Source organism: Myzus persicae, unplaced genomic scaffold (assembly GCF_001856785.1).
Source record: "Myzus persicae strain clone G006 unplaced genomic scaffold, MPER_G0061.0, whole genome shotgun sequence".
Classification (NCBI taxonomy): Eukaryota; Metazoa; Arthropoda; class Insecta; order Hemiptera; family Aphididae; genus Myzus; species Myzus persicae.
In genome coordinates this window covers 141,513-156,108 of record NW_019104048.1, presented here as the reverse complement: position 1 = coordinate 156,108, position 14,596 = coordinate 141,513, and the positions used below count along the sequence as shown (strand labels likewise).

Genomic DNA, 14,596 nt, shown 5'->3' with positions numbered 1-14,596 from the left:
TTATGCGTATCGTTAAATATTTTTCTTAAAAAAAAAAAAAAAATTTACCTTATAAAGTGTACTTATTTTATAAACATAGTAACCTATATTGTGAAATTAATATTTAGTGTTAGATACGATGAAATATCTACAAGAAAAAAAACTTAACTGATAATCAATTTAATTTAAAAATACCGTTCTTACGTAGGTACTTTAAATTTTAGTTATGAATATTTCACAATTGATTATTTATATTTTATGATAATTACTTTTGTACTACCTAGTCAAGTTGAAAGTTGAAACAAATATTATATATATCTCAAATATTTTAAGTTTTTTTTTTTAAGTAAATAATTTTTTTGGAGTTTTTATATTTACGTAAGAAAAATTTTGGTTTTAAATACTAATAAATCGATGGGAAAAAGTATGCTAATATTAGTAATGCTACAGAAAAATGAATATACATTATTTAAATTATTAAAATGATAGCCGCGCGGAGTTGTATTGTATTCCTTTATCATACATTATCACCTTAACCTGCTTTATAACCATGCAAATAATTTTCTTTCAAACTTTAATTTAACGGATATTTTTTGCCACAAAAATTGCACATCTAATGAAAACCACTTATTCTAATTATAGAGTGAAGAGACCGATGGTTTTTTAAACAAAACGTTCCCATTGTCTACTAATAATGTTCAATAAACTCACTTGTAGTTAAGTCACAGTGTTGAATCACATTCATAATCATATTAATTTCCGTTCATGCTTGTGTATCTGTTCATACACTATAAAAGAATAAAATGTTAGATTATGAAAATGTGATACTATCACAGTGATAGTTTCATTTTAACCATGACATGTCATATCTTAATATTGTAAATATTCATTTATGAATCACAATACATGTTACCAAATATGAATTTATATTTCTTTAAAATTTTGAAAATTAACAATTTTGAAATGTGTTGTCACAATTCACGATTCATATTTTTGAAAGAAAATAGTCAACGACTATAAAGGTGGGGTATTAAAATCGTATGAGTAGCAACTACTGATTTAATAAAATTTATATAATATTATAATATAGTATTAAACTAAACGAATTGCCTAAGTTTCAAACAACTTATAAGTAATCACAATTGTGAAATTGACTTCATCATAGTTAAAATACTCCAGGATTTCGAGAGTAATAATTATTTGCATACTTATAATTACATGTTAAAAGTGTTAAATAAAACGACTCTTAACAATCGTAAGTGACAAGCTTTTTTAACCTATTATCCGTCAGGTGTGTATAATTAACCTTTATAGTTTACATATTTTATTTTAAATATTTTTACTGTAAAGGATACGATGCCATGATTGATTTTTTAATGAAAAAAAACCTACATCATATTATGTCAATCGTATCGATAAAACTACCTATATTGATTCGATAATAAATTCTAAGACATATTTAAATTCTTGACATTGCTTTTTATTTTATTTTAGATCAAATATCCCAGTTTGGGCTTTTTGTTTCAATTTGCACAAATGTTACAGTTCGAAATGTCTTCAATATTTATATTTAAAAATCAAATTTAAGGGTATATAAGAATTGATTCTTTAAATAGTAGTCTAAAGTAAACTTTGAATATGTTTTCAGATTTTTTTATAAAATTTCATCATATGCTAGTTATTAAAAAAATGTTCGGTTTCGATTCCCCTTAATTGTAAAAATCTAAAATCTCTACCTCCATGGTAATTATAGCTTTGACATTTTTCGGAAGAATTAATAGTTTTCTACTTGAGAAATTGTTTTGAAATTTTACTTAACATTTGTTCAACTTAAATACATATTGAAAAATAGCAAATAAAAATTAACATTGTTGTTTCGAACTTATTTATCAGAGTGTAATTTTTTGCAGATCGGAGAATTGCTAGTTTTATTATTCAGATGAATAATTTTACAAGCAATGTACTAAAATCTAAATTTAATGTTCGAAAAAGGTTGGGAAACAACTACTGTAGTAGGGACATGAAAGTGTTTGTATCATAATATACTTTTCCGTTGAAAACCATGCAGTAAATTGTTTGCATTTTTATACGATTTTTTGATTCAACATAAACATTTTAACGAGCAATAAAAATCTTTTTTGAATATAATTTAATATTGTTTGCTTTTATAGATTTTCGTTATTCTCGATATTGGGATTTATCACGGATATAATATATACAAATAGAACAGCCGATGATTGATAAAATGTTTAGTTCGTTCTTCATTTTGACATTTTCTATGTAGTATATGTGGATTTATTGATTTCAATATAAAGCTACGTAGTAACTAGTAAGTTTTGTTATTTATTTAAAGAAAAACAATTTATTCAATTGATCATCAATAATGCAGTAATAATAATATTACTATTTTTAAAAAAAGTTTCATTACACATTTTTTGAAAATGTTTCACCGAGAATACAATTGAAAACGTTAACATCAGAGTAATACTATGATTTTATTAAGTGGTTTTTGCTTTTAATGATACTCCAACAGGGGTCTGATGTGACAAGTTTGACTGTAGTCGTTAATGTGTAGTCGTCCAGCATCATCAGGCGTTTCTAACTCCCGAATGGTTAACCACCTGGGTTTTTAGCGATGATTCTTCACCCCACATACACACGTGTTGCTCCAAACCAACTGTAACTGCCCCCCCGTAGATCCGAATCAACAAACCGCATCCTCCCACAAAATGCTAATGGCCGTAGTTGCCGATGCTTCAGAACTAATTTAAAAAAAAAACTTTGTACAACAATGCACTGTTGTCGAGGACTTGCCTATACAGATCGCCGGAAATCATACTATTTTCTTAATTGGTTTTTTTCTTGCCAAAAACTAACAATTATTGATGTTTACATTTTTCTATCAAGTCTTTACATTTTGTGTTATTTATATTTTAATCTGTATGACATACACTATTGTTCACCAAAGAAGTTTGTTAACAATGTACAAATTCATAATTTTTATATTATACATCTAGATAATATATCGTATAGTTTTTTTTGTTAAACTATGTTAACAAACATAAATGTTTGACATGTAATAATTAATCATTATTAGGTGCGTGACCAAGTTTTTTTCTCACGTATACTAATAAACGGCACCATTATTTCAAACACTATTGAGGCAAGTGGCTTAATTGATGAATCAATTGAAGTCAAGGGCCTTCGATATTATTTTTGGGGAAGGTCAAGTGATAATAAGGGAATAATTAGTTTCTGAACTCTTATTAAATTATAGTTGATTTTGAAGAATATTTAATGCGATGAAAACTAGTATAAGCGAAATTCTATTTTCAAACTACCAGTTATCTACATGAGTTTCATTAACTGTTGATAATAAAATATTTAATACCTACTATGATTTATTATCTGAACTATAAATGTTATAAATTACATGCCTCTTGTGTTATTATTAATAAGTGTTTATAAACAAATAACAATACACATAGGTTTTTGGGTATTGGCAGCCGTTTAAACCTTGTTAAATAAGGTTTTTATAGGTTAAGTGCTTATATACGGCTCTTTAATTTCTTAATTAGATTATCGCATTATTGATGAGTCTTTCACAAATGCACTTTTTTGTGGGGTAAATATAGAGATCTAAGATAGCTGTAGCCTATGGGCTATGAATTAGGTTTGTGTGGTAAATTCATTGAAATAATAACTCGGAGTCTAGGTCCCTCCATTTGATGTTATGGGCATATATTTTACATAATGTCTTTTCTTACACCATTAGATACTTACAAGAGTAAGTTATGTCAATAAAGAATCATGCATTTTTCTAGCATAATAATATTATCTTGACGGAATTTGATTCTAACAAGTATTGTACTAGGAAATCTTAAAGAAGTCAGAAAGTAGGTACTGGGAGTACCTACTTTCAACGAAAAACATGAATTAGGTATTAAAAAAAAAAAAATTTAATATAATATAAACAAACAATTTAAATGCTATTCTTTTAGTGGGTTACAAGTTTCATAAACATTTTTCGTACATATCTAAAATAATGGTTGTCAGAAATTGAATAATTAGACGAGAATGAACAATTCCTTTGTAATAAATATATATGTTTTTATTGCTGTTGTACACACCATGTTACGTATAATATGCGAAACTTAACAATTAATTTTACGCAAAATTAAACCAGCCGTGTAAAAGTAAAAATATCTAAACTGGGGATCAAAACTCGTCTTCAAACGTGGTATAGAGATAGAATCAATCGTTATCTTAGAATATTTATGTCTACAGTATTATGTCAAAATGTGTACACTACAAATAAAGCACAAGTAACTTACTACGCTGTAGCGTCGCTATAATTTTTGAGGTATTCCCGACCACTGTAGATATTATACACATTAATGTGTTTAATTGAGTGCATTGTTTTTTTATTGTTCATACTGTATTCATTATTTTGTTTGTTCGTTTTCAGATTACACTAACGGTCGACGAGATTCTTGGAAAACACAGAAGGCTAACCGTAAAACGCGATCATTTATGGTGAACACACGTTCGGAGTAGCTAGTAGGATTGGATTCAACTTTTGAGACAAAAAACATTGTTGAGAACTGGCTAACCACTAGATAACAACACGGTTCAACCAACGATTGTTCTGGAACGTTTGTCAAGAAATCGCGTCTCGCCGTCAAGGCGCCTTTATTCCAGCCGTAACTGCCGTGGACAGTGGTCGATATCGATTTTGGGTGAGATCATATTGTGTATCGAATATATATCAATTCAACTCGTAACCACTAACTATATGGATTAGGTTAGGTTAAGCAGTATATTATTATGTTTCATAGGGGTAAAATCAGCCTCGTCCTGCACGTACATCGATTACCACTGCGACGGATACACCGAATTGGTATAAACAAATAAAACAATAATATTACAGCACATTAATTCGGTTGTTCCAGTGAAATCCAAACTTTCTTTCACGCCGTAGGTTAGGTTTACGCGACTCGGAAACGACCACCGATGTCGTGCGTTATGAAATGGCCCGTTTTTGTGTTTGGCAACCCATTCGAATCCGATTTATTAGACCGCCGCCGACGGTTGTTTGCAGCTTGACGTTAAAACCATACAGACGGGTCGTATTGTGTGATATATTATGTGCGCGTGTCATCGTGTGTCGAACATATTATTAAATTATTATAACCGATGCAACGAAATAATATCTCGGATATAGCGATATAATATAAGGGGCGCGGGCCGCGTTTGCTAATGAGATGGCTTTTCGGCAATTAAAAACTTACCAAATTACATCGTGTAATATAATAATGATGATAATGATATCATCGTGTGTCCGAAACAGGACTTACTTACACATTGCACACAACGGCTGTTGATTGTGTGCGCGTGATGATTATAATATATCATATTGCCGACGCCTTCCGAGCGGTTTATATCGACCATTTTCGCGCCCATCAATATGGAGCCACATCGCTCTGTGGAGATCGTTGACCTATTATATAGCTATAATACTAGCGCATAATATTATAATTTATTTATTATGGTATTGGTGTAATGTTCTGTTGAGACTTTTCGGTGTTGACTATGTTGTAATGGCCGCTACATGGAGTTTAACGTCGGCGGCTGTGTAGACCTGTTGCGAAAACATTTCACTTTGTATATTATATTGAAATAAAACTAAACGTCGCCTTTTGGCTTTTGAGCAACTCAGATCGAGTGGCGTTGCGCCGTGGAGTTCATTGACCTAAAAGTACGGCTGCACTATGTGCATGATATCACAATATATATTATAATGATAATATATTGATATTATATTCCTCTAAGACTTTTCCTGGTTGTCGACTGCCGTGACTGCCACAAAGAGTTTAAAACGTCGCCGTTGGTGGCGTTGTACCCAAACCATTATGATGACATATTTTCATTTTTTAAATACTAAAATTAAATTCGACATTGCCTTAACCACCGCGCAATCGCCCCACGCGTTCATATTGCATATATAGATGCGCGTATATATTATAATATTATACTGCTTAATTTACAGGCCACCGTTATTAAATGCTGTCGCCGGGTTTATGAAAAGGCGAACTAATACGACGTGTAATGTATATAATCCAATTAAAACGATCTATTTGAATTAACCAAATAAATAGCTATTACGTAAGTTGTTGTTCTTGGCTCTTTTTGGTTAATTAAAAAAAAAAATTAATTAAACCGTATTTTTCAATATTATATTGGACACGGAGGCGGTGGCAGGACAGCATAGTATAATATTGCAATATAATAATTCGTCCTTAAAATACATCGTTACACATTTTTAAAGCTTTCCTAGCAAACTTTTACGATCCCAATCCATATACCTACCCACATTAACCTATATTTATCACATCACTTTGACGAATATATGGGTGTATCCTTGCTGTGTAATGATAATTATATTATAAATCACTTAGATTGATATCACGTGATGCGTCGCATTATATTAATATGCATGATGCTTTAATAATGATTATTGTCGCCGTCGAAATTGTTTTTACCGATACAATTGTAGCTGTACAATAGAACAAGTAATGACTTGCAACGGATTTGGTTTAAACATTGGTTGGTCTAAATTTGAACTACCCTCATATACATTGAATTATTTTTTCTTTTAAAATACATTATAAATTAAATAGTAAATACTATTGTGGATTATTTAAAATATCAAAACATGCAATATTATGCAGTATTGTATAATTTATTCAAAATTATTTGAGATTTTATATATACCTACAGCATACTCATAGACACTTGTCACTTTAGTAGTTTTCCACTCATAACTACTCATAAGTCAATTCCCCTTTGGGATTTTTTTTAGTTTTTGTTAAACAGTGTATTATATTCGGGTTAGCTTCAAATATATAGATACATAAAATATGCGTAAATCAGAGTAATGTTTAATAGACTCTATAATCTAAAATCAAAAATGTTATAAAAATAAAAATTGTTAATGTTAATGTTATATTTGTATGTTATGATATAACATTAGATTCATTGTTGGACATAAACAAAAAATCAATCATTAACGACATTTTAGATCAATGTTGATAAAATACCATTCACCTATATGGACGCAGCCAGTATACGTTAATATTTCTGGAAAGAAATTTACTGTTTGAACTTTGGTTTAGATTCAAATTATTATTATTTGCTACACGTATACCTATACCAATCTTCGTGAAAGTTTCGTCGGTTCCCTTTAAGTTTCCCTGTAGATGAAAATGTTTATCCAAATTCTCGTGTAAAATTAAACCTTCCCAGCAAATTAAACCCCTTCGGTGATTTTTGTTTTGTTCATAGCTCCCACGTAAAAAAAAAAAATCGTGTACCTATAAATTAATATTAATCGTCAATATATTATTAATAATATAAAACCAGATTTCCTTTTATCCCTCACCTAGCTATATAGGCTTGTATACGTATCCGTGGTTTTGACGTACGCATATTAAAGCGGTCGTTGTTTCTCTGTGCGCGTAACCGTTTGCACTATGGTCGTTTGATCTTATACCACGTGCTATTGATTTCAATCGTTTTGGCCGTGTTCGGTTCATTTGAATTATCAAATTAATCATCGTTATAGAGTTGAAATTTTCACGCACTCGTACCCACGCATTTGAAACCTGTCAGTCTCGAAGGAATTTGCGTGGGAAGCTCTTATGTATACTTGGAAAAAAAACTCTTATATGTATATATTGCACCGTATCTATTAAATACGATTCTCCAGTACACACAACCTTATCCTTCGGTCATACTTGAGCATACTCATAAACATTATTTTATTTATTTTTAATTTTTACTCAAACGCGTTTTATCACATTATGGGTAGGTATATATTGTATATAATAAACACTCGATTCTTATCTTCCATAATAATAACTAATAAGCGTTCGACTTCGTATATAATTCTATTATACATTATGAATACTGTAGTGTACGATATTCATGTACGGATTATGGGTCAATCTGCATGGACTAAGATTTATCGAGAGGAATTTAATGAAACATTATTCATATTCAGGTATACATATATATACACGTAATCTTTGTTTAATGTATACTTGAATCATACATTTAAATAGTATAGTATTGTAGTACATAGCATTTTAAACGATTCTAACTTCTAAGTGTTTAAATTCTAAATTTCATCAAACATTTTAATTTGAGAACTTATAGTTAAGCCCACCACATACGGTGTTAAACTGATATTTTTAAAGTAGGTTCTTATTGTGGTGAATGAGAAATTAATAAGTTATTCAAATTAACAATACCTTAAGTCATTAACCCCATGGTTTTTAATTACCTTTACATAACATAGTAAATTGATCAATATTACGGCGACGTGTAGGAGGTGTGCTTAACATCTTAACCAAAGTTCTTGAGTATATTTTTGACAGACATTACTATGGCCCAACTCTACATATTTATGCTTTTACGATTAAGTGTTTGGATATTAATTGGAAATTTTCATGTCATTAAAATTCTGTAATTATCTGCAACATGGTTTCAAAATTTAAAATTTATAAGAGTACTATAGTTAATTACTATTCGAAATTCGAAATTATATTCAAATCTTGATAATAATTACTTCTTAAATCAAGCTTATAATGTTGGTGAGTATAAAATATATGACGTGTTGGTGATGCCTAGAAATTCTAACATGATAATAATATTATGCGTGTACAGGAAAACGACGAATTTATTACTATTTACTATTAAGTATTATTATAAATTATTTGCTTTCCCTTCAATAGGCCTGTAGGTAAATTAAACGAGAGACCGGTCGAAAATGCATGTGGGTAGATGACTTTGAATACAATTAATGCATAGCAATTAAACACATAGGTGACCAATAATAAGTGGCATGTCGCATATACCTATATATTATCATCGGCTATACTCTTATGCATTTTTTTCTGTACGCGCAATGTAGTTTATCAGATTGTGTAGAAGTGTATAACAAATAACGTAGGTTTATACCGAAACAAAACCAACAAAAAAATACAATAATATTTATGTAAAAACGAAGTAGAAAAAAAATGTGTAAAACAAATTTGGAGTGCACAACATAGGTACACACTCTTCAAAATATTCGTTCAACAACCGAGATAGAATGATTTTTGCTTCGTAAAAAATATTTCATACGTTTTAAATTTTTTGTATCTACTATGTTATCGAAAAAACAATATTGAATATTATTTTATATTTATTATGACTTTCATGCATTGGTACTTGGTAGGTATAACATATAAATAATTCAATTGTGGAAAACAAAATACATTTCGACAAAGAGCCTATAAAAATGATTAGATGTTTACATATTATAATATTTTTAAGGCTCTATCATCTAAGACAGAATTATTTGATTAATTTCTTGACAAGCTTTTCTTGTATTAGTCCAAATATCATGTTTAGCCAAGATTTTCAAATTAATATGTAGTATGTCGTATTCGTTTACGAGTAACAAAACATTTTTAAAAAACCAATAGAGTTGATTGTTTAGTGTCGTTCATATAGCAATTTGAATAATTAGTATATTATGTTCGGTCATGGATCTTGTAGTTGTAAAAACATAATTGTTTCAATACACTTTTACATAATATTATAAATAAGAATTGAAAAAAAAAATCGAATAACTTAAAATAAACTTTTAGGCACTTATCACATTATTGACTTCATGTCCTCTTTTGTAGTTATGTCATTTATACATTATATTAAATAATCTTGTATTATAATCCTATATAAAATATAATACAGAAGTACCTAACTATTTTGGGAATTATTATTATTATTATTACACAATATGAAATACATTTCAGTTTTTAATTACAGATCTCTGCGAAAATAATTTTTCATCTTACCTATAAAGAATAGTGTAACATTATATACTTTTATCGCTGTTAAACCAATTATTTTCTTTTAAAAATTGACTTTGTTTCAAAGTTTAAGTAACGAAATCAAAAGAAAATGTCAACACCACACTTATAAGTAATTACAAAATTAATTATTTTTTGAAATATGTTTTAAATAGGTCATTTAGAAAACTTTTGAAAACTGACATACATAATAATATTGTTTGGATATTCCGATATTGTGAATAAAAACCAGTTACATAATTTAAATCCTTTGGAAAAATTTCAGTTGACAATACAATAATTTAAATAATTTATTTAAAACTACATTCATAATTTATTTTTTAGATTTCCCCCTGAGTATATATTAAGCACATTTTAAATCTAAAAATAGGATTTACATTCAGTTTTTTTTCATGAACTAAAATACTATTTTGGTAACTTGGTTTTAAAGAAATTACATACTTCTATATGAATAGAAATATTTCAATCTTAGTTAAGCGTAGAACCAATTTGGATTATGAATGTAAGCATATTAAAATATATTATATTAAGTTACCTAATCTCTGTAGCTTATTACCGACGGGACTTCACGGTGAATTGCGTGATTCAATTGAAACTGCCACGGTATTAATGTGTATATTAATATTCGTAAATTCTGTGGGACGGACACTACATAGCTGGAGTCATTGTCTGGAGAATTTTCTTGGCGAAGCTTCCATATTATTCTTTTTAGCCGACAGGGACCACGGTGACGAGTGTGAAGTGGATATAATATAGAGTTTGTCACGGAATATATTCGTATAGTACTCGGCTCGGCTCTCTTTCCCTTTGTCCAATGGGTATAATATATATTATTTATAATAAAGCCTTACTGTGGAGGTTAAAAATACTTATAATTTATTATGTATATTGTACGTACATAATCATAGGATATTAGTTAATATTTGTATGAACAATATGTTAATAATATTATTAAAATTTATATTATAGACAATGGATTGCTCATATAACGTTACAATGTTGCTCGATCAAAATCATGGTTTATAATGACTGTGTATATTATAGTGTCGTTGAAATGAGAATATTACAATCGTTCGTCGGTCAATCTTAACACAGTATACACGCGTGTGGCATTGTTATTTTTCCGAAAAGTGCCCATGTACTTCTATCTTAGTAGCCGGCCGTGTAGCTGCTTTTTTCGAGACTCGCGCTACTGTCCTTCCCGCGGCGACAGGTTAGATTCTCGACCAAATACGCAATTCTCGCACTTCCGACCTTCGACTTATACCGCGGTAGCCGTTCGTAAATAATCCAAACGTGCAGCTCCGAACCACCGAAGCGGCAGTTACGTGTCTCCTCCACCATGTACACACTTCGCCGAGTGCCAAATCCACGGTGGCGCACCTTGAAGGTAGAGTTGTTTTTTATGATCAATATGGGCACATCGGCCGCATCCAGCGGGAAACCCGCCAGCGAGGTCAGCCCGAGAAAAGTCGAGAGAGTCGACTGAACCGTCGTCCCGGGTAGCTCCACGATATGGATTATCTGTATAATAATACGCATTGCATACATATTATATATTGTCCGCGCTATAATAACCTGCAAGGAATGTGTACATAGTGTTCACCTGAGACTTGAGAGACATTAGAATTGCACATTTAGATTGTTAATTAAATCACCAGATCCTTCAGGTACACCCACCCGTATACATGATTAAAAATGTAGCAATATCAGCAAGTTCACCGGATCGGAATACTAATAATATTGTGAATTTGTTGTGAACACAACGAGACTCTATATTATAAACGTTAATACAATGTGCGTCACGTATACGTCATGTTTGTTGGGTTCGTTGTACATGGCCATATTATAGTATATAGGTACAGTATTATGCACAAAATGTGTTCGAGCGGTTTGTGACGATTAAAGGCAGCCCCCTAAATGTTGACATTAGTACACTTATACCTACACACTCATATTCAATAAGGCAGTTCGTTTCAACAATAAAAATTAAATAACCTTATATTTTTAAATGATTAAGTACTTATAAGTTATAATAGTTATAACTACTTATAAGTAAGTAATTATGATATTTTGCATTATAGAATAATTAATAAAAGACATACTACCAAGATTCATCAATGTCGTCGTATTATTTGTCATTATATTTTTTTTTATAGTTAGTAGGTATCTATTATTATTAAAACTATTTTTTTTTAAATTTTTTTTCTTTTATTACGTATGCAATTCAAATATTTTATAACAATAGATATACCTTACATCCATTTGCCTTGCAAACTAACAATAACTTTATTCAGCAGCGCACTTAGATAATTTCTATAATAATTTTATCCTTCAGAAACTTTGACTTGTTTTAAATTATTTTATAACAAATACATTTTTGGTAAGAAAACTATCGGACAATCGGTTTTGTACAGGTTTTTAGAAATACAGCATATATTATATTATACTATTTATATATTAGCATGATTTGGGATTTTTTTAATAGCACAAAAAATGCCCCAAAGCGTACCTATATAGATTTAATGTGTTTAAAATAAAAATTGAAGCTACTCTTAAATAATTATAGGAAGAACAATATTCCATACATATATTTGGTCACATGGGTTAAAAATTATAATATATTATAATATAATCTATAATAAATCTAAACATTCAATGTGAATTTCGTGTTTTTCTGAAAATTATATACCAACTATAATTATAAATGTATGTTTAGGCAAATTGTATTGTTAAGGATTGAATCATACACCTATATCATATTTATTATATAACTATATATAAAGTAATATTACCTATACATAATATAGTTAGTCACGTCGAACATTAGTAAGACACGAAACATTGCCAAATATATTATGCTAGTCTAAAATTAATAGTACCGCCTCTATTGTTTTTATAATTTTTTTTATAGGTAAAGATGTTTAATTTTATTATGTACGATTTGTACGCGAGTGTCAGAAGAAAAATATAAACTAATAGCTTTTGAAATGATTCAATTGACAGTTGATGATTTGCCGGCTTTGAACTAATAAATATATATTATTTAGACATGACAAAAAAACATTAATACAAAGTGGCCCATTTATCATTAAAACATTCCGTCCAGTATTACTTTATTTTTAAGTTTACTTCTAACACGTTAAATAACTATAAATTAATTTATTCGATTTCAATGTAATTCGATGTATTAAAGTTACCGAGGTGTTCTGTTGGTAAAATTAGTAATTCCACATATTTACACCCAACATCAATTCGCGCTTTGAGGATCTGTCTAAAAACTACTCATGTGGACGGAACGTATTATCTATTCACAAGGGAATTAATGAAAAGGAGGTGAGTTATTAGTCATTACATTTCTGCGTAAAATAATTGTTGATATAAAATAATAAATGTGAAAATTGTATTAATTGCAAATAAGCGTGTTTCCTCAGACCTCGTCTTCTAGATTCACATCACCCAAATCGTTCATAATTTCTGTGTTCTTATTAAAACGTGATTGAGAATTTCTGAGAGATGATTATATCGATTGCGTCTTGATTTTACTGAAATGAAATATTATAAAATTATTTTAGAAGGTATAAATTATCTTACTTATCACATAAAATGTTTACCGAGTAAAAAAATCAATAAATACACTGAATACTATGTAGATTGTTGTATTGATTAATGAGAATATTACCCTATGTAATAACCTTTCGGTAGGAATCGTATACTTCTATTTTAAAAGTTTTTACATTATATCAAAAATATTTGTTATTGTGATATAATTTTTCATCAGATACATTAGGTATATAAAATACAATAATATAAATAATATAATACTATGACTATCTATGAAATATTAGAGACAACCATGTTAACCTACAATAACCACATTGATTCAGTCTTAAATTAATATCACCATAATACAATTGTATTATACTTCTAAAATCATTCCTTTTGAAATTTAGAATGTTACTATTAACCAGATGCAATCTGTGGTGTATACCTAGTAGGGTCTTCCAGGGATTTATGTCCTTTCTATTACTTGGATAATTGTATCTTTTATGTCATTAGGTAACCCATCTAAAACAGCCCTCGTTAGTGTCATAAATTGACATACATATTAATAGAACATAAAAATATGTACCCACCGTAGTTGATATATTTGGATTTTAACCTGTGTGAGAAATGTGAATGATTACTACAGTATATTATTATTTATACATTAATAATTATGGTATTGTTAGATCCACTTCAAAGAGTAGTTTAAATCGTACACAAAAGTCGTCTGGATCCACTTGTTTGATCTACCCGATAAGATAATTATTTCAGAAACAGACATTTTCACCAATAATAATGAGTTTGTCATTGGATATTATATACCATTAATCATAGGCTATAACTTCCCGTCTCGATAATAATAAAATGGTCATTGACACCAAATATTGGCATGAATCTGTCATCATATTCTCGACTAACATAATTCGCTTAAAATTATTATCAAAAACAATTCTATGAAAATAGTATTTATTGGATTCTAAATGTGCGTTATTATAGTAATCTTTTATCTATAAACGGAGCTGTGAATTTAATGCACTAAAAAAATTATAAAATAAGGACATAAGAAATTGTTATTATAAAAATATATGCTAAAAATTGTTTAAACAAATGCCTTATGTACAATCTTACAAATGTCAAAATCTAAAAACTAAAAA

The 14,596-nt window shown here is 29.3% G+C and overlaps 1 protein-coding gene across 1 annotated transcript; it reads right to left on the bottom strand.

Moving 5' to 3' along the window:
• Nucleotides 1-11,045: 11,045 nt before the first annotated feature.
• LOC111038062 lies at nucleotides 11,046-13,368 on the bottom strand. Its single transcript, XM_022320987.1, has 2 exons — nucleotides 13,333-13,368; nucleotides 11,046-11,420 (listed from the first exon to the last, which is right to left on the bottom strand). Exons 1-2 carry the CDS (start codon nucleotides 13,366-13,368, stop codon nucleotides 11,046-11,048), a joined length of 411 nt encoding a protein of 136 aa, XP_022176679.1.
• Nucleotides 13,369-14,596: the final 1,228 nt, after the last annotated feature.

Coding starts and splice junctions, on each gene's coding strand:
- LOC111038062 (XM_022320987.1), bottom strand. CDS start 13,368: ATGAACGATTTGGGTGATGTGAATCTAGAAGACGAG. Junction 11,421..13,332: donor ATGTGAATCTAGAAGACGAG/GTCTGAGGAAAC, acceptor ATTATTATACAG/ATAATCCATATCGTGGAGCT.